Source organism: Carcharodon carcharias, chromosome 11 (assembly GCF_017639515.1).
Source record: "Carcharodon carcharias isolate sCarCar2 chromosome 11, sCarCar2.pri, whole genome shotgun sequence".
Taxonomy (NCBI): domain Eukaryota; kingdom Metazoa; phylum Chordata; class Chondrichthyes; order Lamniformes; family Lamnidae; genus Carcharodon; species Carcharodon carcharias.
In genome coordinates, this window is record NC_054477.1 from 30,225,222 (window position 1) to 30,251,896 (window position 26,675).

General features: G+C 41.2%; 1 protein-coding gene across 4 annotated transcripts in view; it reads left to right on the forward strand.

Annotated features, from left to right (window-relative positions):
* c2cd3 (C2 domain containing 3 centriole elongation regulator) overlaps positions 1-26,675 on the forward strand; it is a 149,694-nt gene that overhangs the window by 58,144 nt on the left and 64,875 nt on the right. For all 4 annotated transcript variants that reach the window (XM_041199609.1, XM_041199606.1, XM_041199608.1 and 1 more), the window contains 8 exons: positions 908-1,408; positions 1,890-2,041; positions 5,432-5,675; positions 6,570-6,747; positions 8,514-8,697; positions 10,312-10,481; positions 10,993-11,128; positions 24,300-24,568. In XM_041199609.1, coding sequence (XP_041055543.1) covers positions 908-1,408; positions 1,890-2,041; positions 5,432-5,675; positions 6,570-6,747; positions 8,514-8,697; positions 10,312-10,481; positions 10,993-11,128; positions 24,300-24,568 — 1,834 coding nt within the window. The remainder of the gene's footprint in view (positions 1-907; positions 1,409-1,889; positions 2,042-5,431; positions 5,676-6,569; positions 6,748-8,513; positions 8,698-10,311; positions 10,482-10,992; positions 11,129-24,299; positions 24,569-26,675) is intronic.

Consider the following 26,675-nt stretch of genomic DNA (forward strand, 5'->3'; position numbering starts at 1 on the left):
AGATGAAAAGGGTCATGAGCAATTCAGATTACATTGCTCTCAGTCACTTTTGAGTGCTTATATGCACTAACCATTTTCAACGTTTCATCAATGAATAGTGCTAACGGTATGATGAAGAGAATGGCTCAGCACATATGCTTGTTGCCATGTACTTTGCAGCTGTGACTCCAAGGTGGCATGCTGTGCTCAGCGACCACTGACAGCCCTGCTGGTTTGCTCCCTCTTAGTCAGACTGTTATAACATAACAATGTGCAGATGTCAGGGATTGGTCACAGGCCCACAGTGTGCGTGCATCCTGATGGATGGATGGCAAGAGGGCAAGTGGATGGGACAATGAGCATGGCACTTTTCATCATTCATTCACTGAGTCGTGGCCATCCATTCCAGGGGCAGTTAACAGTTGGGCAACATTTACAGTTTTGACACTAACCTGATAACCCAAAGATTCTCCCCCGAAGCTCAGGAAGTATAGTATTGTGGACCAACTTCTCAAACAAACCTTTCAAGAGGGGTCTTTTTATATGCGTCCGTGTTGCCCAACCTGCGCCAGGCCCATCTCTGACCCCCAGCTCCCCTCAACTGAAAATTGCAAGTGCGAGCAGACATTTTTAAAGGTCTGGTTGGCAGAGCTGAGAATTCTGCTGACTCTGCACGCCCGACCCAGGAGCAAAATCAAGGTGAGGCTGTGTTGCCCTTTCAGGTAAAATAACTTGCCAATATGCACATCTAGGCTCATGTAAAGGATGGTCATTTTGGCACTAGTGCCCAGCAAAGAGTCAATTTCAGGAGAGGAGAAGGGAAGGAAATTGACAGAACAGAGGAATGGAAATATTAACACAGGTGTCTCAAAGGTTTATGGATTTATTTTCTTATAACTTTCATTAAAGTAATAACTTTGTTCTGTAGGTGTCTGTGGAGCTTGCAGCTGACAACAAAGATTTTACCAGTGCTAATGCCAGATTAGCTGCTTCTCCTAAGGCTGCTTATGCTGTATCCAGCCCAGGACCGAATTTGCCACCAGAGCCCAAAGATGTGTGTCCAGCGGTTCTGCACCCTGTTGGTCCTCATGCCCCTGAATCATCAAGTAAAAGAAACTTCGAAGATCGGTTGAAACAAAGTCATGTGCAAGACGTACCCAGAACGTATCATTCAGACCATTCCTATCCTTCCTCTGTACTTGCTGTGCAAAATTTAATAGGACAGTTCAGTTCTTCAGTAGAGGAAGAAGAGGGTTTGTTATTGCATGTTCTGCTGATGGTGCCTGATGGAAAGGACTTTGTCATGGAAGATGGCACTTTGCAGCAACAGTACAATATCTATCTAAAATGTAAGCTTTTCAGCACAGATGAGGCAACCAGGTCCCCGGTTAGCTGGAGAACAAGCCATCCAATTTTTAATTTTTCACTGGTAAGGTTTTTTAAAGAGAGATTCAGCAAGTAATAATAGACCATGTATTCTAACTTTTTGCATAAGAAGTTAAGAAAAAGATTTTTGTTTTGTCATTACTATAAAATGTACATAGCCAATGGGCCAATAGAAAATGTGTGCTGTGGATGCGGGAAGAGAAAAGCATTGCTCAGCACACCTTCTGATTACTGTAAACTAACATTAAAAAAAACTATTCTAGTTGTTCTTGTAGTATGTTTAAACTAGAATTTGTCCATTTCACCTACTGCATAGTGTAGTATAATCATCATAATTTAAAGAAATGTAATTTTGCAGCAACTCATTGCCATTTAAAAGCAGAGTGTAAGAAATAAAAATTAGGCCATGAAATTTAATTGAACAACCCAGCCTCTGTTATGAACTGTACTTAATTATTGATAAATTCACTTTCAGAACTATTTCAAGTATTAGGTATGCTAATTTTTTTTTGTTATTTTACCAGGTAGCTCCAATCACATTGACTCCCAGATTACTAGAGAGGATGAAAAATAACATGATGATTATTGAGATCTGGAATAAAGTGATTAACACAGGGCAGGAAAAGCTACTTGGCCTCGTGAAGGTTCCTCTTCATCAATTTTACATATCTTTTAGGTAAATGGCATTCACCTAAAAGGACATATTTGTTTAAATGTACCACATATAGTGATATTATTCAAATACGTCAGCTAATAACTTCAACTACATACCAGTGGTTTCAGAGGCACTAAACTGCCTCCTCAGCTTCCAACAAGGCAAGCCTGAAACGCTCACTTATTGCAAGCTGGAAGTGCATTATCTTCCATATTTGTAAAAGCCAAAAAACCCACGTGCAATGCCCATCTCTGAAACAGGCATTGGGTCTTGGAATATGTAAGTAAGGATCTGAATGTCTTTTGAGGACCACCCCATCCACCACCACCAACCCCCCAGTTCCTGTCACAACTAACACCAGTGCTAGTTGCATTAATGAAAATCTGGCCGACACAGGGCCTTCAAAGAGACTGACTGATAAGTTGCAACCAACATTAGTTAAGTTTTCAAAATATACCTACCTGAATGTAGAGCTGGAAGAAGGAATGCACATCCTGAAGCCGCATTCAAAGAATTCAGGCTGCTGCCTGCCACAGCTTTATCCTACACCGTTGCCACTGCTATCCCCACTGCATCCTGACCTTCCTAACCTGGCTGCCCCTTCCTGTTTACTCGCCTTCACCACCATCAGAGGGCAGCTGCCTTTTGCTGTTGTTATTTAATGGCACAATAATGAGTGCTAAAATGACCTCAGCTTGTCTTTTCCTATTAATAATCTGGTCATTTGAGATTATTTGTAAACTGTAGTGAAGCAGGTTCCATTAGATGTCAGTCATTAGTGGCTTGGTAGGACTACAATGAAACAGAAATGGGTGTACTTTCCAGTAGAATGATGTCCAGTTACCTTTGAACCTGAATTTTATAACTGACCATCCGAAATTGTAAAACTTCTATATGCACAACATTTTTTAATTACTTCACATAATGATTTAATTATCAGAAGTAAATTTAAGGATTTCATGTCTGGTGGCAATCTGATTATCAACAGCCAAAATGAATTTAGAAGGGGACAACCTCCTTCACCTTTTCAATTAAGTAACTATCGAAAGCCCTGCAATGTTATGTTCTTCCAAAACACATTTGCCGGAAGGCTACCAGTTAATCTCAAAGTGGGGAAACTCAAGTTGAAATTTGGAAATGCAGAAGAAATTAACTCTGGTTGAAAACACAATTGGTACAGATCATACAACACTCGTATTGGAGAACTGAATCCTCTAGGGTGAATCTCCTCACATGTGTTCCTTTTGTGAGTGAATTGCTTCACAAGCTTTCAGACTGAACCTGTGATTAAGTGATAAATTTTGCTGTCGAATTTTAGTCATGAACAAATAATTTAAATCATCAATGGTGATAGCAACCACTTGTCTACTTTGTGGGATCAAATGTCAGTTGTGGCTCAGTTGGTAAAAATCTTGTCTCTGATTCACGAGGTTCCAGGTTCAAGTCTCAGTACAGTACTTGAGCACAAAAATCAAGGCTGTCACACAAGTGTAGTATTGCAGGAGTGCTACACTGTCAGAGATGCTGGTTGGATGATACATTAAACCGAGGCCCCATCTGCCAGATGTAAATGGCACTATTTTGAAGAAGTGCAGGGGAGTTATCCTTGGTTTTCATGGCCAATAGTTATCCCTCAATTAACATCACAAAAACATAATCCAGTGATTATTACATTGCTGTTTGTGAGAGTTTACCGTGTGCAAATTAGCTACCACATTTACTACATAATAATAGTGACTACACTTCAAATGTATATGTTGGATGTAAAATGCTTAGCGGAGGCTGGTGGTCATGAAAAGAACTATATAAATGTCAGTCTTTTTTACAAATTCAAATTTGTTCTGGGTGCTCTTGTTTCTTTGATTAAGTATATTGGATCCAAATTTACGACTTGGTCCAATCCACAATAAACATGATCTATTTTCAAAATTTTTATGGTCCTAAATCTTTAATCACACAATGGGGTTTCCCTATTATCAGTAGGGGGTTGTAGGTTTGCAGTTTGACAGCTGGAAGTTATTAAAGGATTAGCTGTGGAATTATGAACAGGATTGCTTGTTTTTATAAGAGGTTAAGTACTTGATGGATTTAAATGTTTGAATGGGCTATCATGACAAAGTTTTTTTTTTAATATAGTGAAAGATGTAATAGATATTTAGAACTTTATTTTATTTCATCTCAACATGCCTCCTGAGGTCTGCCCATGGTGGGTATGGATGGTGTAATGGCAAAGGGTGGTGGGTGGGTTGGCATGAGTTGGCATAGGAACTATAAGGGGCCACTGGGGTGGGTGGTGGGGTATGAGTTGGCATGAGGAGTGAGTGAGGGCTAGAGGGCCTAATATTTAACAGAACAACTGGGATGAAGTACCAGAGAACTGAGGCAGGCCTTTTAGACAGCCCACCTCAGCATCCCCTGTGACTACTTCTGATCTGCATCTGGAGGTGGCAGGCCGGACAGATCTCACCATTCAGGGGCCTTTCTCCTGAGGCAGGTGTGGCAAGCTGGGAAATTTCCTAACTTGTGGTCAGGTGTGAAGACCAGGATAAAGTTTTCATCTTGCACAGTGGAAATAATTCTGTCAGAATGGATGCAGGACTTCCAGATCCAGTGTCCTTCTGCCATTTTGGAGTCCCTGTGGTCTGTGAAAATCTGGGCCTTTATGTAAACGTGGTGATGCTTTAAAAGGTTTTCTGTTTCTATTTCTGTTGGCTTTTGGTTCTAATTTCTCAATCGGGAGGAAAGGTATTTTTTAATTTTTCTCCACTGACAATTTTCTTTTCCATGTCCAATTGAAGTATATCAATCTTACAGCATTCTCCAAAAGTTATGCAACCTGGCAATATGTTTTGTACAGAAATAAAAACCTTCTCAACATAAGTCTAGAATATATACCAAATGGCTGGAGTGAAATTTGAGAAGCAACTGTTTAACCTTTTGTGGGAGTGTACCCTCTTCAGGAATTTACCGTAGAATGGTAGGCTGTAGGTTTTGCTCTTCATTATTCACGCAGCGAGTTTTCAGTCTGAGTAAAGGAAATGTCAAGTAGCTGCTAGGTGTTAATATGAAAATAGAGAAATGGTTACAAGGGGCAAGAGGAACTCTAGATAACTAGAATACAAAATATTTTTAAAATGTAATTAAAGCTTTGATGTATTTGATGTAATTATAGTCCCTGTGTAAGCTTGGGATTTAATGGAAATGGATGATTATTTTCGTAGATAGGTTCTTATGTTAAAATCGTACCTATTTTCTATCTGGTTAGTTTGGTGTTTAAAAGCTTGCAAATGTTTTTTATTAAATTACGTGTGGTTTTTGAAAACTAATGACATTTGAGGGGAAAACAGTAATTGTCTTAAGTTGTGAGCACTTTCCATTTGACACACTGATTTTTCTTTTGTAAATCAAAAGGGATCCTAAGATTTCACAGTTACTGCTCCAAGCTCAATATCCTGTGGTTGCTGTGGACAGCTACATGCCAATGATGGATGTTTTCACAGGCAACCAAAGGGGCAGCCTTCGTGTTCTACTTGCAATGGGAGAAGCAAACCAAATAGTAGCACTTCAGAGACTAAAAAATGACGAGGGAACTTCAGTCTCTGGTTTCCAGCGGACACCTCATTTTCTGGATCAAGTGCCTTCAGTTCCTTCAAAGGTTTGTGATTATATCTAATGTTCAATGTGTGTTTTAATGCAGTTGAAATGCATATTTCCACCTGAGCTAGACAAACATACACTCCGAACACAAACTTTTCATTTGCACCAAGAACCAGATAAGCATTTGATGCTCATTTATTTGTGTCAGTCTCTGAAACCTCTCATTTCATCCAGCTTAAACTATAGTTATAATATATTAGTAGTCTCTGACCAGTAACTATAGGGTCAAAGTGTAGCTAACAGCATGAAAATTGTTGATGTTAAGAGCTTCATTTGTTTGTGGGTTGCAGTGCCTCCCAGGAGAAACTTTTGTCATATGAGCTTATGTGTAGGTGCAAAACTCTGATTTACCAGTGACTCATCTTCCATCTTGTTGGGAGAAAGGGTTGTCCACTTTCTCAACACGATCTGTTATAAGTGTATTAAGTGGTTGATAAATTGACAGGATCCCTGACCACCTTTTAAATCCAGCTTCACATCAGACAGGGCAGTGAGAAGCGGAATGAGACACCATCCTGGAAAAGTTGTTGCACTGCTTTAATGCATTGTGGAGTTAGGTAGGCACCTGCCTCCAGTATAATGCGCCCACTTCTGTGTCAGTATGCAGGTAAAACTACTTTATGTCAATGGATAAGTGCAGCATAAATGCAGCCCTAAAATCCATGCTGACTGGTGCCAACTATTTCCATTGCACCAAGATATTAGTTTACATTGAAGTTGCTGAAATAATTACTTCTAGGGAAATACCTTGCTTGTGTTCTCCAGAAACCATTCACTATCATACAAGTGTGGTGTAAACTCTGTAATAGTTTTATTTTGTTAAATGTATGCAGTTTTTAAGGTTCAAAAATATAACCACACCATTCTGATATACTGATACATATTTTCTCAGTTGGACAGAGGGGAGACAGAATCACTGATGGAGCACATATTTGAGATAAATGTGGTACAACTTAAAGGATTGACTCCCTTGCAGTCCACTGTCTGGGGAGAAGCAGACTGCTATATTCAATATTATTTCCCAACTCAAGATGCAGATACCATAACTGAGACATTGCCATTTGTAAATGGTAAGCAATTTTATATTCCTAGAATCCTGTTTTCCAATCTGCGTGTAGCATAATACAATAACCATTTTGTAATTCTTATAAATTGTAAATTCAAAGAAGAAATTGTGTTAATAGAAAGTATGCAGGAACTTCCAAAAATATAAAACAGACCATCAAATGTCAAAATGTGAACTAGAAATGAGCTTAGCAGCTGTTTAAAAAACTTTCAGTACAACAGGCAAAGGATTATCAAAAGGAATCGAGATCACTTGTGAACACAAACAGGTATGAAGCTGATAATGTACCAAGAATGGTTACCATATACTAAATAACATAGCCAACCCCTCCTCCCTCCTCCAGTACATTTTTTTCTATATTCTAACTCAGTAGGATTGCCCTCATTTGGTTTGCTCATACCTATCTAATCATTGCCAGCAAAAGTTTCTTTTCTCACCTTACCCCATTCCTGCGCTGTTACCCCTAGAGTCCCCTAAGGATCATCCTTGGCCCCTTCCTCTTCCAAATCTACTTGCTGCCCCACTATTTGTAGATTTGGGGTCAGGTTTTCCATGTACCATGATGACACCCATGCTTTGCCTCTTTGTGATCTCTCACATCTCTACCAGGCTTGTATTGTCGTTCTGTTTGATATCCAGTCTTGGACGAGCTGTAATTTACTTGAGTTAAACATTGTGAAGATTGAAGTTATCATTTCAGGGCCCCATCACAAACTGTGCACCCTTAATACCAATTCTTCCCCCTCCTTGGCCATTGTCCTTTCCCAAAGTATATCCTACTCACGCATCACTGGTGTCTTTGCTGATTTACATTGGCTTCTGATCCCCAACACTACATCATTTAAAATACTCATCCCCTTATTTAAATTTCTTCACAGGTTTGCCCCTCATTACTCTGTTGCCTTCTCCAGTAGTACAGTTCCCCAGATGAACTCATCATATCTCTAATACCGACTTTTTGTGCATCCACCCCTGCCTTCCTCCCACCATTGACAGCTATGTCTTCAATCACCTCGGGCCCGTGCGTTAGCATTCCTTTCCTAAATTTCTTTGTCTCTAAGTCCCTCTGCTTGTTTAAGGCCTCTGTGAAACCTACTTCTTTTGACCAAGTTTTAGTCATCCCTCCTAATAGCAACACCTTTGCCTTGTTGTACATTTTTGTCAGATTATAGCTCTGTAAAACGCCATGAGGTTTTTTTTTACATTGATGGTACTATTTAAATACATGTTGTTATTGGAGTGATCTTCTAAGTTGGTTAGTAAAGATGATAGCCCTAGGGTGATTAAAGTGTGATGGTGGGGATTGCAGGTTTCTAAGAAGGATGAGCGAGATCAGCCAAATGGCTTCCTTCATCTCTCTTGTAACTGCCCTTGAAATGGCCTAGTAAGCTGCTCAATTGCATCAAACTACTAAGATTGCAGCAGTTCACAAAGAAGGCCCAGTCCAACAGCAGAGCAGCTAGGGATGGACATTAGATGTTTTCCTTGCCAGCAGTACCCATATGCTTAGAAGTTAATACATAAAATGTTTCTGCTGTATTTATTATATCATCAGTTATGGATTTATTGCATATAACTACATATTTAAAATGTCGCATGATAAATTTTTTCAGTAATAAGATGCTTAGGGCTCATGCGAGATGTTCTGGAAAGTCTGCTTCTATTTAGATTAACCCCGACTCTTAAACTGGTTCTTGTTTTTAAATGCAATGGTAATTGTTTCCTGCATAGTTGAGTTAAATCACTTTTGTACCTACTGTTTTACTGCAGACGTCATCTTAAAGCCTTTCCGCACAGCAACAACATTGTGTGTACCAGATCCTCTATTTAATGACTGTCAAAGTCACACTCTTCTCATCCCACCAGACTTTCCAGTTCAGAGAATATTGCTGAATGCTTGCTCAAAACAAAAGCTTACAGGAAGTGGTGGCATTCAGTTTGAGATCTGGTGTAGGTAAGTGCTGATATCATAGAAACAAAGAGAAACAAATAGATCTCAACCAGCAGAGAAATAAACAGGAGACTTAAGTGTGTGGTTGTTCAATGTGAGATGTGTCATCAATTGCATCAAATTTATGCTGAACATGTGAATCTGTGTTTACTGCTGAAAGAAGAGATGTGTTGCCAAAGGTTTTTGTCTTGCACTCCTGAGGACAAACACAAGAATGCCAAATTTGAAACGATCACAAAAATTTATACCACAGGATTAAAGGATCCTCCTTAGGCAATCCATTGGGATAGAGATGACTTGCTTCCACTCTGCTTCGATGTGCTCTGAAATGGCTGATAAGTCCAATGCACAATCTGCAGACTTTGCCACATGTGCGGTAGATGGTGCTTGAAGGGGTGGGCAGATGATCTGTTTTTAGGTTTGTGTGCTACCTTTGATGCCTTGTCTTCGCTTCTGCACGCTTCCGCTGAAGTCTGTCAGTGTGCTCAGTGTCCTCCTAATCGAGCCTTCTCCATTTCGCTCGATCACAAGCCAGGGTCTCCCATGAGTTGTCAGGAATGCTTGACCTCTTCAAGGATGCTTTGAGGACATCCCTAACATTTCTGCCGTTTCCTGGGAGTCTCCTGTCACAACCGAGCTCCAAGTAGAGCAATTACTTCAGGAGTCTGGTGTCAGGCATACGAGCGATGTGTCCCACCCAGCAGTGCTGGCTTGAGTGATTTGCACCTTGATGGCTGGGCAAGATGGCTTGAGAGAAGACGCTGTTGTTGGACCGCCTTTCTTGGTTGGATTGGTTGGCAAGTTGATTCTGACTGGCCAAGGCTTTGCCAAGGAGAAAGCAACAGGGAATTAACTATAGGATTTCCAAGTGCCCTGGTAGTTCAAAAAAGGTGCAAGGCTTGAACATATTCCTTTTGTTTGCAGAGAACAGATCCCTGGGTGTGAATGTATGTTGCTTTTAGCAAGCATAAATGAGCCACATTACAAGCTCTTAAATTATTATGATTATCTTATTGGTGTTTAAACACTTTTTTAAAAATTCTTTCTTGGGATATGAGTGTTGCCAGCAAGGTCAGCATTTGTTTCCCAACCCTAATTGCCCTTGAACAGATGATAGTGAGCCATCTCTTGGAATTACTGCAGTCCATGTGACGTAGTTACATCCCAATGATGTTCGAAAGGGAGTTCCAGGTTTCTGATCTGACAATGAAGGAACAGCAATATAGTTACAAGCCAGGATGCTGTGTGGTTTGGAAAGGAACTTGCAAGTGGTGGTGTTTCCATGCATCTGCTACCCTTGTCGTAGGCGGTAGAGGTCGCGGGTTTGGAAAGTGCTGGTGGGTTGCTGCAGTGCATCTAGTAGCTGGCACACAATGCTACCACTATGCGTCGGTGGTGGAGGAAGTGAATGTAGAAGGTGGTGGATGGGATGCCAATCAAGCAGGCTGCTTTGTCCTGAATGGCCTCAAGCTACTTGAGTGTTGTTGGAGCTGCACTAATTCAGCCAAGTGGAGAGTATTCCATCACACTCTTAACTTTTGTCATGCAGATGGTAGAGAGGCTTTAGGGAGTTAATTTATTATGAAGTTGTGTAACAAGCTCATTTTATTCTCTTAGGTATTATTACCCTAATGTGAGAGACCAGGTTGTTGCCAGGGGTGTCCTCCCTTTGTCCAAGCTGTGTGCTATGGTAACTATGCAACATCACAAGGAAGTTGGTGTTCAGACATTTGGCATTCCCCTAATGTCTAGAACAGAAAACGAAGGACAATCTCCATGTTCCACTGGTACGTAAAACTTTTTCATTTTTCTTAATCTACATCAGAGAGGATTAAATAAATAGGTGAACTGACTCATATCTAATAACTAATCTTTATGACCGCATTTAGTGAAGTACATCATTCAGATTGGAATGCTGCAGCAAAATGTCAATACATACCAATCTAGAAAGCTAACATAATCTGACAATAGCTTCATAAAAGCTAACACAAACTCCAAAAAGCTAACAACTTGAATTGCTATAGTTTTAGCCTATAACATGATAATACTGAGTTATTTTGTTTTCTGTTGAGGAAAGCAGTTACTGTTCCATGTTTGATTGAAAAAAATTGTCCAGTGTGATTTTTAAAATAATAAGAATTTTCTAAAAGTTAAGCTGAGACATCAAGTAATCATGTAATGTTCATTTTCCTAGACTATAAAGCTGATTAGACTCTGAATATTTTACCATCCATGCTGCAGCATCAAATTAATGTAGCTTAACTTGAATTTGACGTAATTCTTTCACATGTATTCCAGGCTTATTGGATGTTAGTGTAAGATACAGATGTTCAGTACAAACAACTGAGAATGCCAGGAAAGGTTTCATAGCATCTCGTGCTGTGTCAATTTCTGTACAGCTGCTCCGGGCTTCAGGCCTACAAGCTGCAGCAAGGTGAGGAAAATAAAGTAATATTTCATAATCTGATTTTGTTAGTGTTAAACTTAAAATGGGACTTCTGCTCTCCAGGTCGCATTTTAAAAATAACATTGTTAAAAAGTATTGTGACTGATTTAAGCACCCATTTGTGTTTTTGTTTCTTTATATTTTTGCATCTAAAAACTAATTAAACTCTTCAAATAAATTATTGACCAGGTAGCCAAAAGGAATGCTGTTAATGTGATGCATTTGGACCTTTAAGAAGCAATTGACAAAGTGCCATGTAAGAGACTTGTTGCGAAGATTAAGGCCCATCATATTGAATGTAAGGTGATCAAGAAGGATGATTGAAAGATAACAAGTAGTGTGTTTGAGTCACTGGATGTTTCACAGGTTGACAAGATGTAGCTAGAAATTCGTGTGGTGGTTCCCAGGAGGTACATGAACTATTTAGAGATGGGCATTGTGGGAACAATGTCAAAATTTTCTGAGACTAAATGAGTGCATGATAAACTGAGGAAAAATGCAGGAGTCTGTGGAAAGACATGGACCATTCAAGGATGTGTGACAAATTCAATTTAATAATAAATGTGATGAAGCATAATTCAGTTAGGAATGAAGAATGGTTATATATCACAAATATGAAACATCTCAATTGAACGGAGATGTTGATAGATTTTTAAAGCAGAATTTCAGCTGTAAAAGCCCTAAAAAAAGACTGATTGGATTCTGAGTTTATTATACCACAAACGTTCACTCCCTCCACCATCGATGCACAGTAGCAGCAATGTGTACCATCTACAAAATGCACTGCAGGAACTCACCAAGGCTCCTTCGACAGCACCTTCCAAACCCACGACCACTACCATCTAGAAGGGCAAGGGCAGCAGATAGATGGGAATACCACCATCTGGAAGTTCCCCTCCAAGCCATTCACTATCCTGACTTGGAAATATATCGCCATTCCTTCATTGTCACTGAGCCAAAATCCTGGAACTCCCTTCCTAAAAACACTGGGTGTACCTACACCACAAGAACTCCGGCAGTTCAAGAAGGCAGCTCACCACCACCTTATCAAGGGCAACTAGGGATGGGCAATAAATGCTGGCCCTGCCAGCAAAGCCCACATCCTATGAATGAATTTTTAAAAATTATATTAAAAATAAAGACAAATCTGCACAAGATATTGGTTAAACCATAGGTGGAACATGGTTTGGTTTTAGCCACCCATTATAGGAAAGATAAAGAAACTGACATGGAAAAGGTGAGTTGCAGATTCATTATGAACATATGAATTTGGAGCAGGAGTAGACCACTTGGTCCCTCAATCATACTTCATCATTCGATAAGATGATGCCTGATCTGATTGTGCCCTCTACTTTCCTGTCTACCCCTATACCCTTGTCAGTCAAAAATCTATCTAACTTAGCCTTAAAAATATTCAATGACTCTGCCTTTACTGTACTCTGGGGAAGAGAGTTCCACAGACTAATGATCCTCTAAGAGAAGAAAAATTCTCCACATCTCTGGGTGACCTCTTATTTTTAAACTGTCCCCCCTAGCTCTAGCCTCTCCCACAAAGGGAAACACCTTTTCAGCAACCATCCTTTCAAGCCCCCTCAGGATGTTATGTTTCAATAAGATCACCTCTCATTCTTCTAAACTCCGATGGAATACAAGCACAACCTGTCCGACCTTTGCTCAGAAGACAACCCCTTCGTCCCAGGAATCAGCCTAGTGATCCTTCTCTGCACTGTTTCTAACGCAATTATATTCTTTTTTAAATATGGAGATCAAAACTGTACATAGTACTCCAGATGTGGTCTTACCAACTGTGTCAAACCTTCGCTACTTTTATACTCCACTCCCCTTGCAATAAAGGACTACATTCTATTTGTTGAATATACCTAATTGCATTAAGATTTTATAAGTGCGCTGCTTTAACCTCCTCAAGAATAGATTCTAACAATTTTCCTATGATAGATGTTAGGCTAACTGGCCAATAGTTTCCTGCTTTGTCTCCCTCCTTTCTTGAATAGAGGAATTTATATTTGCTATTTTCCAATCTGATGGGACCTTTCCAGAACTTATGGAATTTTGGAAAATTAAAACCAAAGCATCTACTATCTGAGCACCCACTTCGTTTAAGACCCTAGGATGAAGTCCATTAGGACCTGGGAATTTGTCAGCCTTCAGTTCTAATAACTTTCTCTACTCTTGGTGATTGCAATTGTTTTCAGTTCCTCCCTCTGGTTTATCTCTTGATTTACAATTATATCTGGGATGCTATTTGTGTCTTCTGGAGTGATGACAGACGTGAAATATCTGTTCAATGCATCCACCATTTCTTTATTTCCCATTATTAATTTCCTAGACACACACTCTAGAGGATCAACATTCACTTTAGTTAATGTTTTCATTTTTAAATGCCTGTAGAAACTGTTACTCATTTTTATATATCTAGTTAGCTTTCTCTCATACTTTAATTTCTCCCTCATTATTTTATTAGGCACTCTTTGCTGGCTTTTACATTCTGTCCAACTTCTGACATGCCACTAATCTTCACTGAATTGTACACTTTTTTTCTTTCAATCTAATACTATCTTTAACTTATTTAGTTAGCCAAAGATGGTGCATCCTTCTCCCGGAGACTTTCTCTCTCACTGCATTGTATCTTTGCACGTGTTATGAAATATCTCCTTAAACATCTTCAACTGCATCTCTACTGACCTAGCCCTTAATCCAATTTCCAAGTTCACTTTAGCTAGCTCTTCATACCTTGAAAATTGCCTTTATTTAGGTTTGAACACTAGCCTTAGACCTATTCTTTCTTTCTCAAACCAATGCGAAATTCAGTCATGTTATGAGCACTACTGCCTAGGGGATCGTTTACTATGAGGTCGTTAATTAATCCTGTCTCAGTGCACATTACCAGGTCTAGAATAGCTTGCTCTCTGGTTGGCTCTAGAATGTGCTGCTCTAAGAAACTGTTCTGGAAACACTCTGTGAATTCATCTTCCAGGCTAACTTTGACAATCTTGATTTGTCCATTCTATATGTAGATTAAAATCATCCATGATTATTGCCGCACCTTTCTCACAAGGCCCCATTATTTCTTTACTGTTAGGTGACCTATAAACTACTTGTACAAGTGACTTCTTATCTTTGCTATTTCCCATCTCTGCCCAAACTGATTCTATATCTTCACCTTTAGAACTGTTGTACTAATGTCACCCCACAGAGCTATCCCACAAGCTTCTTGTCCTTCCAAAATGTCATGTATCCTTGAATATTCAGGTCCCAGCCTTTGTCACCTTGCAGCCATGTCACTGTACTGGCTATCAGATCATCCATATCTATTTCTATTTGAGTTGACAATTCATCCATTTTGTTACAAATGCCACATGCATTCAGACATAGTGCCTTTAGTTCTGTCCTTTTACTATTTTGGCAACTTCTGGTCTTATCTGCTGGCACATTCTTAAGTTTATATGCTATGTCCCTTCCTGTCATGCTCTGATTCACTTTTACCCTTTTGCTACTTTGCTGTCTTGCCTTGTCCTCTCCCTTTAATTTATCACATTTTTCCTCACTTGATCCCTCACCCCCACTATTTAGTTTAAATTCTTCTCTACCACCCTAATTATATGACTTGCCAGAACACTGGTCCCAGCACAGTTCAAGTGAAGACTTTCCGAGCAGTACAGCTCCCACTTACCCCAGTACTGGTGCCAGTGTCCCATGAATCAAAACCCATTTCTCCCACACCGATCTTTGAGCCACACATTCAACTCTCATCTTATTTGCCCTATGCCAGTTTGCTCATGTGTCAGGAGACAATCCAGAGATTTAATTAATTTAGCCCCTAGCTGCTCATAATCCCTGAGCAGAACCTCTTTCCTAGTCCTATTTTTGTCATTAGTACCTGCATGGATCCTCCCCCTCCCAGCAAGTTCCACTCTAGCCCAGAACAGATGTCCCAAACCCTGGCACCGGACAGGCAACACAGCCTTCTTAGACTCTTGCTCTCGGCTGCTGTCTCTCCTCCTGACAAGACTGTCCCCTAATACTGCTGTAGTCCTATTTACTCCCTCCTCTTGAATGGCTTCCTATACCATGGTCAGCTCACTTATCCACCCTGCAGCCCCCTCCTTTGTCCTCACAAGCTGCAAGAACGTTGAACTTGTCAGACAATTGCAAAGCCTGAGGCTCCTCCACTTCTACCTTCTCAATCCCCATACCTGGCTCACTTGCAATCACACCCTCCTGTCCCTGACCATGAACTGAATCAGAAGACCCAATCCTAAGGGATATGACTGCCTTCTGCAACAAAATCTCCAGGTAACTTTTCCCCCCTCCCTGATGCATTGTAGTGTCCAAAGCTCAGACTCCAGCTCAAAAAGTTGTGAGCTGAAGTTCCTTGAGCTGTAGATGCTTAACTGCAGATGTGTCTGTCTTGGATCACACTGGCATCCACATGTTCCAACATACTGCAGCTCCAACACATCACCTGCCCTGAGAATTTTAAGGGTTTTAATTTATTAATAGATTATTTCATTAATTACATTTTAATTAATGCCTTTAGTCCTGCCTGTGCTTAATATCTTATTATTTCAATTAATGTTCTACTTACCCTGATTGAAATTTCCTAGCTTAGATAACATAAATAGGAAATACTCACCAGCCAATCATCTACCTGCTTGCCTGTAATGCCACACCTCAATTTTTGTTTTCTGAATGCAGGCTCTGAACCTGCAGACTGATGGTGGCTAGTCCTGACGCTCACTGCTTTATAACTCTCTGTCCCGATGGCTCGCTGCTTTATAACTCTCACTGTCGTGACGTCTCGCTGTTTGATAACTTTCGTAGTCCCGATGGCTCACTGCTTTACAACTCTCTCAGACCCGAAGTCTCGCCACTTTTTAACTCCTTGCCCCGAAGTCTCATCATTTTCAACTCTGTCCTGAAGCCTCGCTGCTTTTCAACTAAGACAACTCCAAGGACGAACACATATAGTTTTGATGAGAGCTTATTTGTACTACGCAATGAATTGGTGATCAAGACCTCAAAATTTAGGAGTACCACTAGAAGGCTGGCAATAGCAAGGGCCGACAGGTGGAAAAGTCCATAAAAAGAGAATTCTTAGTTTTACACATAGGACATCTATTAGGATTTATGCACTAGTTCACCCAGGTCCCTCTGCTCCTGCACCCCCTTTCACATTGTTCCCTTTATTTTGTGTTTTAAGTGGCATCTTTCACAATCTCAGGATGCCCCAAAGCACTTCATTGCCACTGACATACTTTGAAGTGAAGTAATTGTTATGATAGAAAATAATCATTAGAGGAATATAAAGTAATATTAGAAGAAATATTTCACACAGTGGGTTGTGAGAAGATGAACTGCTTTGCCTTAAGTAGCTATCAAGGTAATGGTGGTAATATTTGAAGTGTTTGAAAGGGGCATATGGCAATTTAGGAAAGTAACGAACAGGAAAAGCAGGTCTATCAAACCTGTCCAATATTGTCAGAGTCTGACTCCAGTTACCTTGATTTCCATCCACCCCACCTGCTTTTTATGATCTGTGATATCAGCCACATCCAGTTCTCCTTTCAATGTTTGCAGTGAATATTTACTCCATAAGGTAGCAAATTGTTCAATAGCTCCAAGAGTCTTTATGGAGAGAAGTGCCTTCTGTCATCAAACTTTGTTCTATGCTTAAGTAACTTGTGGACATATATCCAGGCCCTTTTAACTTATATAATGTAACTAGCCTATCCACAAGGACCAAATCTTATTCTTTCAGTATTTTAATGATCTCAGTGAAATTTCATCAAAGTCTATGCTTTTCTAGAGTAAAACTCCCAAGCACTCTAGTACAAAAGCAGAAAACTGTAGATGCTGGAAACCTGAAATAAAAACAGAAAAGGCTGGAAATACTCAGTAGACCCTTGACAAAAGATTAATGACCTGAAACATAACTCTCTGCAAGGTACAATAAGCCTGCTGATATCCCTCATTTAACAACCCTCCACTCTGATAACGTTAGCCTGCTTTTGTGCTCATTTTTTGTATTGGTGTGTTCTAGGATAGAATTTGATAAGCATTAAATTTAATTACTTCAGCGCTGTCAGCCCTATTGAAGCCATTTTTGTTGATTATTTTTAAGCTATGATTATCACAATCCTTATTTTTCGTTCTCATTTTCACTCTGGGTTTTCAATGCTGAAAGACGCCATTATCTTATTTAACGGCCCAACAGAGAACTCTAAATTTGCAACTCATCAACTACATAATCCAGAAGATTAAGATGGATGAAGAATATTGTCCCTTGGGTTTCAATAATAGATTGTTAGTAAAAGTATGGAAGCATCAGGAAGCACCAATTGTCCCAGCCATTAAGGCATAATGTTTTTCTGCCATCTCATTTTGTCTGTTCTGAATTTTTGATGTCTGCTGTTATCAAAATTGTCCACAATTTTGCTCTGAACTTTCTTAAGGCAAATATGTTAACAATTGCTTCTCAATTTATTTACTTCTTCCTTTTTTTCAGTTTTGAGAATGCCCTTTGGGCTTCAGTTGAATGTTTGAAAAAATATAGTAGACTGCCTATTCCAGAGCCTTGTTTAATTTCACCTAGAGTATTATTTTATCAGCAGCTGCCTTCAGGTTAATTAAGACAATGGAGTTTTTGTGTTCTGTTATACCACTTTTTTTTTCTTACCCTTCATTTGAATGTAGTAACACTTTCTGGGATCTGGCTCGACAAGTTTGAGCAGCTTGGCATCTCGCTGAGTGGCATGATGAAAGTGGATCCACATGTACACCGTACTGGTTAATTCAGTACTATGGAGTGACACTTAATGGAAACCATACAGAAACTTGAACTTTGAGTTATTGAGACATAATACCTTGTATAGCTGTTATAATTTTAAAATGCAACTGGTAATCATTTACTACATCATGTCAACAAAGTAACAACACAGCAATTTTATTCTCCAAAAATTATTAAAGTCAGAGCTTGGTTGAACAAACAGAGAAATTCCTAATTAACTCTCCCGCCCAGGTTTCTCTCTTTGTGTTGTTCAGGAATTGCCAGTAACAGCATGTTCTCTCAAATGTTTGTACAGACTTCAGTAAACAGTAAATATCTCCCTGCTAATTAGAAACAATTTTCAAACAAGAGGTAACTTTTGAAGAATCATATGTGTTAATAATCTAAAACATCCATATGTTTACTTGGCTATTCATTTTAAATTAAACATATATTCCTGAAAATATTAATAAAAATGCAAATCATAAGACATAGGAACAGAAATTAGGCCATTCAGCCCATCGAGTCTTCTCCGCCATTCAATCATGGCTGATAAGTTTCTCAACCCCATTCTCCCGCCTTCTCCCCTTAACCTTTGATCCCCTTACCAATCAAGAACCTATCTATCTCGGTCTTAAATACACTCAATGACCTGGCCTCCACAGCCTTCTGTGGCAATGAATTCCATAAATTCACCACTCTCTGGATAAAGAAGTTTCTCCTCATCACTGTTCTAAAAGGTCTTCCCTTTACTCTGAGGCTGTGCCTTCGGGTCCTAGTCTCTCCTACTAATGGAAACATCTTCCCCATGTCCACTCTATCTAGGCCTTTCAGTATTCTGTAAGTTTCAATCAGATCCCCCTTCACCCTTCTAAACTCTATCGAGTATAGACTCAGAGTCCTCAAACGTTTCTCATATGTTAAGCCTTTCATTCCTGGGATCATTCTCGTGAACCTCCGCTGGACCCTCTCCAGGGCCAGCACATCCTTCCTGAGATACAGGGCCCAAAATTGCTCACAATATTCTAAATGTGGTCTGACCAGAACTTTATAAAGCCTCTGCAGCACATCCCTGCTTTTATATTCTAGTCCTCTTGAAATAAATGCCAACATTGCATTTGCCTTCCTAACTACCGACTCAACCTGCAAGTTAACCTTAAGAGAATCCTGGACTAGGACTCCCAAGTCCCTTTGCACTCCAGATTTCTGAATTCTCTCCCCATATAGAAAATAGTCTAGGCCTCTATTCTTCCTACCAAATTGCATGACTTCACACTTCCCCACGTTGTATTCCATCTGCCATTCTTTGTCCATTCTCCTAACCTGTCCAAATCCTTCTGCAGCCTCCCCGCCTCCTCAATACTACCTGTCCCTCCACCTATCTTTGTATCATCTGCAAACTTAGCCAGGATGCCCTCAGTTCCTTCATCTAGATCATTAATGTATGAAGTGAAAAGTTGTGGTCCCAAACTGACCCCTGTGGAACTCCACTAGTCACCAGCCGCAATCCTGAGAAGGACCCCCTTATCCCCACTCTCTGCCTCCTGCCAGACAGCCAATCTTCTATCCATGCTAGTACCTTGCCTCTAACACAATGGGCTCTTATCTTACTGAGCAGCCTCCTGTGCGGCACCTTGTCAAAGGCCTTCTGGAAGTCCAAGTATATAACATCCATTGGCTCTCCTTTGTCTAACCTACTTGTTACCTCCTCAAAGAATTCTAACAGATTTGTCAGGCATGACCTCCCCTTGATGAAACCATGCTGACTTTGCCCAATTTTACCATGCACTTCCAAGTATTCTGAAATCTCATCCTTAATAATGGACTCTAAAAATCTTACCAACGACCAAGGTCAGGCTAATCGGCCTGTAATTTCCCGTCTCTTTTGCCTCACTCCCTTCTTAAACAGGGGTTACATTAGTGATTTTCCAGTCCTCTGGGACCCTCCCTGACACCAGTGATTCCTGAAAGATCACCATTAACGCCTCCACTGTCTCTTCAGCTATCTCCTTCAGAACTCTGGGGTGTAATCCATCTGGTCCAGATGATTTATCCACCTTCAGACCTTTTAGTTTTCCTAGCACCTTCTCCTTGGTAATGGCCACCATACTCACCTCTGCCCCCCAACTCTCTTGAACTTTGGGAATGTCACTCGTGTCTTCCACCGTAAAGACTGACGCAAAGTACCTATTCAGTTCCTCCGCCATTTCTTTCTTCCCCAATACTACTTCTCCAGCGTCATTTTCCAGCAGCCCAATGTCCACTTTTGCCTTTCTCTTACCCTTTATATATCTAAAAAAACTTTTACTATCTTCTTTTATATTACTGGCTAGTTTACCCTCATATTTAATCTTCTCCCTCCTTATTTCTTTTTTAGTTGTCCTCTGTTGGTCTTTGTAGGCTTCCCAATCCCCTGGTTTCCCACTGCTCTTCGCTGCATTGTATGCTTTCTCTTTAGCTTTTATGCTGTCCCTGACTTCCCTTGTCAGACATGGTTGTCTTGTCCTCCCTTTATTATGCTTCTTCTTCCTAGGGATGAATTTTTGCTCCCAAATTACTCCCAGAAACTCCTGTCATTGCTGTTCCACTGTCTTTCCTGCTAGGCTCATCTCCCAGTCAATTCTGGCCAGCTCCTCCCTCATGCCTCTGTAGTTGCCATTATTCAACTGTAATACCGTTACATCTGATTCTAGCTTTTTCCTCCCAAATTGCAGGGTAAGTTCTATCATACTATTGTCACTTCCTCCTAAGGGTTCCTTCATCTTAAACTCCCTTATCAAATCTGCCTCATTACACAGCACTAAATCTAGAATTGCCTGTTCCCTAGTGGGCTCCACCACAAGCTGCTCCAAAAAAGCCATCTCGTAGACATTCCACAAATTCCTTTTCTTGGGCTCCACTACCAATCTGATTTTCCCAGTCTACCTGCATATTGAAATCCCCCATGATCACTGTAACCTTGCCTTTCTTACACACCTTTTTTATCTCCTGGTGTATCTTGCGCCCCATATCCTGACTTGTTCGGAAGCCTGTACATAACTCCCATTATGGTTTTTTTACCTTTGCGGTTCCTCAACTCTACCCACACAGATTCTACATCATCTGACCCTACATCATTTCTTGCTATCGATTTAGTTTCATTTCTTACTAACAAAGCAATCCCATCCCCTCTGCCAACCTGCCTTTCTTTTCAATAGGATGTATATCCTTGGATATTTAGCTTCCAGTCCTGATCCCTTTGCAGCCATGTCTCTGTAATGCCCACCACATCATACCTGCCAATTTCAATCTGCGCCACAAGCTCATTTACCTTATTTCGTATACTGCGTGCATTCAGATACAACACCTTCAGTCCTGTATTTCCCGTCCCCTTTCTCATTGTTGTCCCTTTATCTGATGTGCTTGAAGTTAGATTCCTAGCCCTTTCCAAACACTCTGTCCTATTTTGTGTTCTGGAGACTTTAATAGCCTCTCCTGGGCTCTCTTTTTCAATTTTTTCATAATTTTCCATGAAGTTGAATCCACCACACCCCCCCCGACCTCCCCACATGCTAACCTGCTGCTTTGTTTCCCATTAGTCATACTTCTTGGAGTTTTACCCCCCCCCCCCCACTTTCTCGTTTTAAGTCCTGTTGACCACCCTATTTACCCTTTTTGCTAGAACATTGGTCCCAGATCGGTTCAGATGGAGACCGTCCCAACGGTACAGATCCCTCCTGTTCCAATACTGATGCCAGTGGCCCACGGAATGGAACCCCTCTTTCCTGCACCACTCCTTTAACCACGTATTTACTTCCCTTATTCTCGCATCCCTATGCCAATTTGCACGTGGCTCGGGTAGTAATCCAGAGATTATAACCCTTGAGGACCTGTTCTTTAATTTAGTTCCTTGTTCCGGATAATCCCCAAACAGGTCCTCTTTCCTAGTCTTCTCTATGTTATTTGTCCCAACGTGGACCACAACAACTGGATCCTCCCCCTCCCTCTCCGATATCCTTTCAAGCCGGTCAGAGATGTCCCTCACCCTGGCACCGGGCAGGCAACATACCATGCGGGACTCTCGATCCTGCTTACAAAGGAAGCTATCAATTCCCCTAATTATAGAATCCCCTACAATTACCACTTGTCTTTTTGCTCCCCCCTCTTGAATGGCCTCCTATGCCACAGTGCCATGGTCAGCTGGCTCATCCTCCCTACAGCCCTCTTCCTCATCCACACAGGGAACAAGTACCTCGTACCTGTTGGACAAGGTCAAGAGATGAGGCTCCTCTGTTCCTGAACACAGGATCCCTCTACCTGCCTCACTTGCAGTCACACCCTGCTGACCCCGACCACTGACTGGACTTGAGGTACTTAATCTTATTCTGTTCTTTGACAGTGGGTCCTCCTCAATTCCCTCCTGAGTCGCGGTGGCTGCGATTACTTCTCCCAGAATGCTTCAGTCACTTCTCACCAGCGCCCTCTGTTGGATGCCCTTCCTCCTGTTGAGTGCAAGAGTCCTTCTCGATTCCTTCCTGAGTCGCGGTGGCTGTGATGACTTCTCCCAGAATGCTTCAGTCACTTCTCGCCAATGCTCTCTGTTGGATGTATCAACATAGTATTAGATATTTCCCTATTCTTGTGACTCCCACACCAGTTCGTTATCTTCTAACCATGGGGCCTGTGCAGCAAAATATTCCTCTCCAATCTTTCAGCCTACACAATAAACTTTCTTCAGCCTTCATGTCCTTTTTCTATAAAGCTATTCCAGTTTTTAAATGTTGATTTGAATCTACCAGTTCAGACCTATCAAGGTTCACACATTAAGAATAATTAGCACTCATTTTGATTTTAAAATATGTGCTATTTTCAGGCACATTAGTTTTTAAGAGATCATTATATGAGGTTGCATTCTGTCATTCCCACTAATTCTGTGACATTGACAATCTAGGCTGCCAATTAATTGCAGTACTAATGGAGTGCTGTAATTTTCCCATAAAACCTAAATCTGTCTGTCTGCCCTGTCAGGTGGAAATAAACAATTGTAGTACTATTCAAAGCACAAGACAGTCTCCTGGTGTCCTAGTCAATATTTGTCACCAAAATCACTTTGGGCAGAATCTTCCAGTTGGTGTGCAGGAGCGGGCCTGTCATGCTGATGCGTAAAATGACACGCGATGATGTCGGGCCATCGTGATATTTCATTCGGCAGGCACGCGCCTGAGTTGGCTGCTTGCCCGCCGAAATGTTAAGGGCCTATTAATGCCATTAAGAGATTAATTAAAGTACCTAATAACGCTGCCCATCCAACCTTAAGGTTGGTGGACAGGCGAAAAGCCCAAGCAGCCTTCGTGTTTTTCAGCAAACCTCATCCACGAGCAGGATGAGGTTTCCCGGAGCTTTTATAAAATTGGTGAATAACTTTTCCCACCTTTACAAACGTGTCCCAAATCATGTGACACCGTCACCTGAGGGGACATGTTTGAATAAATTTTTAAGTCGATACTTTGATTATTTTCATAACCATTCAATCTCACTGAGGCATGGAGCTGCCTCAGGGAGATTGCTGTGCTCTTTCACCGGCATTCCTGTGTAAAATGGCGGCACACAGCCGATCGTGGGCGGCAGTCGGCTCCGCGCCCGCCATAGGAAAAATCCAGGCCTATAAAACAGGTCATTTATCTCTCTTCTGTTTTGTGGAACCTTGCTATATGCAGATTAGATGCTGTGTTTCCCTATAATTACAGCATTGACTGTTTTAACACACTTAATTGTCGATAAAACGCACTGGAATGACTCATGGGTGTGAAAGGCACTAAATAATTGCAAAATCTTTCTTTCTTTCTGCGTTTCTTTGCCTCTACACTTCACGTGATCCTGAAAGTCCGTTTTACATTGATTTTTGACCCAAGCGAGGTATCAACACTTTTGTGAAAATGCAATAAAATACAGTTCTGGTTTCTTTACTTTCATGAGAAGATGAGTGAGCAGATAACTTAGCACAGGCCAAAGGTATAGGACTTTTAAGCTCAGCAATGACTCCATTTTGTACGTTTATTCGCTGGGTCACTGGGGCTTCAACAAAAAAGAGGACGTTTCATTTCATTTTGTTTCAACACAGGAAATCAACAGTATAATAAGATTTGCAGAAACTTTTGGTGCTTTCTGCATAAGGATATTATCCCTACATGGTGCTTTCTTAAGTGACAATTTGGAAGCACATTTCAGATATAGGTGCAAAATTTCTGAACTGAACTCATTTCCTGAAGTCAATCTAAAAACGAGTCTTGTGTGTTGATTGAAGTTTCATAATTATAATTTCTGTGAAACTTAATGCCTAATTCTTTGGTAGTTGGGTAAATGATTGGCATTTCCCTGTTTCTGTGATTGCAGAGCTGCAGCAGAAATGAACCACTCACTAAAATACCAATCTGAAACCGGTGTGAATGCTTACATTACGATTCATATTTCTTTTCTGCTGGAAAATGAAAAACGACGCACTAAGGTTGTAGCTCGTACATTCTGCCCAGAATTTGACCATTACTCCGAGTTTCCATGCAACCTTGTCATCCAGAAATCCACTGGGGAGAGTTTTAGCTTGGCTGAACTGCTTGAATCATCAGAAGCTGTGTTTACCATTTACCATCACTCTACAATGGCAGGTAGCTTCTTTGCATTCTGCTTTTGTCTTTTGGGTGTACATGTCATTGTTTACAACTCACCCCTCCACAGACCACTATTCTTAGATTTTCATATACCTGCAAAATTCCATGGCTTAGCAGATGGGTAGGTGAGTCACTTTCTGGCCATTGCTGTACCTGATTGCCATGAAGCAAGCGTGGCGGCCCAGAATAAATTATTTACCACTGCTTCTTTCCTATCTGTACAAGGCATTGGTGAGACCTCACCTGGAGTACTGTGCGCACTTTTGGTCCCTTTACTTGAGGAAGGATGTAGTTACATTGGAGGCGGTCCAGAGGAGGTTCACTAGATTGATTCCAAAGATGCTGGGCTTGTCTTAAGAGGAGAGATTGAGCAGTTTAGGCCTATACTTGTTCGAGTTTAGCAGGATGAGAGGAAATCTAATTGAGGCATATAAGTTGCTAAAGGGGATTGACAAAGTAGACGTGGAGCGGATGTTTCCCCTTGTGGGGCATTCTAGAATGAGAGGCCATAGTTTTAGGCTAAGGGGTGGTAGATTTAAATCAGAGATGAGGAGGAATTACTTTTCTGAAAGGGTGGTGAATCTGTGGAATTCACTACCTCAGAGTGCAGTGGATGTCGGGATGCTGAATAAATTTAAGGAGGAGATAAACAGATTTTTAATTAGTAATGGGTTGAAAGGTTATGGGGCGAGGGCAGGAAATTGGAGTTGAGACCAAAATGAGATCAGCCATGATCGTATTGAATGGCGGGGCAGCCTCAAGGAGCTGAATTGCCTACTCCTGTTCCTAGTTCTTATGTTCTTACTTGTGTGGAAGACCCAGTTCGGAATTTTTCAGATGGCGGGATCTCCCTTCCCATCATATGAAGAGACTCTGAGTGCTCTGCAGCCAGCTTATGCTCAAATGAGTGTCAGTTGGCTGCAGGCGGGTCTTCCGCCCCTTACTCGGAGGTGGGGAGCGCAGGGGGAAATCCTGCCTTAGACAGTTGCCAGCCAAGCTCTCTAGTCCCTGCAGCAACAGCGTTGCATTGGACAGAAGAGGAAGTTCAGGAAGATATTGGAGCCTTGAGTGCAGGGACCAGAGGCCAAGGTAAGTTTTTATGGTGTCCTAAAGTGGAGAGGGTAAGGAAGGCTGGGGTGGGGGCACGAAGGGGCAATTGGAGTGTCAGGGTGGAGGTCCAGAGGCCACCAGACCTTAAGAGGATTGTGGGGGAACACCTCCAGTCAGACGGGCTTCTGACGGAGCCCCCCCTACCCCAGCCTTCCTGCCTGAGATCTAAACCCGTTGATTTTTGGGCTCCCCCACATAAGGTCAATCTTCCCGCCAACCTAAAAATTGAGGCTGACTGGGAAACAGCCAGTAATTGGTCACTTAAGGACCTCAGTTGGAGCAAGGGCGGGCATCCTGTCTGAGGCCTTACGTGCCCCAACATAAAATCGCTGTGTGGTCAGAGTGGGTGGAAACTCGGAGGGTATCTCATTTCTTCAATTTTATGTTCTCTCCTTCCTCCGGTCCTTCTGGTCCTTTCCTCTCCCATAGTCTGGTTGAAATGCAGAATTTATTTTAGGAAAATTATAGTCAAAAATCAGCCATTCCATGGTCTACCATATTACTGTGCTGTAGCACCACATTGCAGCAGGAAAGCTCCTAAAAATGTATGTGTAAATGTAATCAAGAAATCCAAGACTGCTTGAGACACTGATACTAATGGGAGAATAGGCAGAAGAGGGCAATGCAGTATTTTTGTAAATGTGTTTACATTTGTGTGTAAACGTTTTGTCAGCCTCTGCTCACTGGTACTATTCTCTGCTCTGTCTTAGGCCATGGATTCAAGCCACAGCAGAAACCTGACCACATAATCTAAGCTGACATTTTAGTATAATACTGAAGAAGTGGTGCAATGTTACAAGTGTCACCTTTCATACAAGCTATTAATTCGAGGCCCTGTCTGCTTTTCTTGGAAAGCAGCCAGGTTTCCTCAAGTTCTGGTCAAAATTCATTCCTCAACCAACATCAACAAAAACAGATTATCGGGTTATTTATCTCATTACTACTTATGGGAACTTACTGTGTGCAAATTGGCATGCAGCTGCACTTCAGTAAA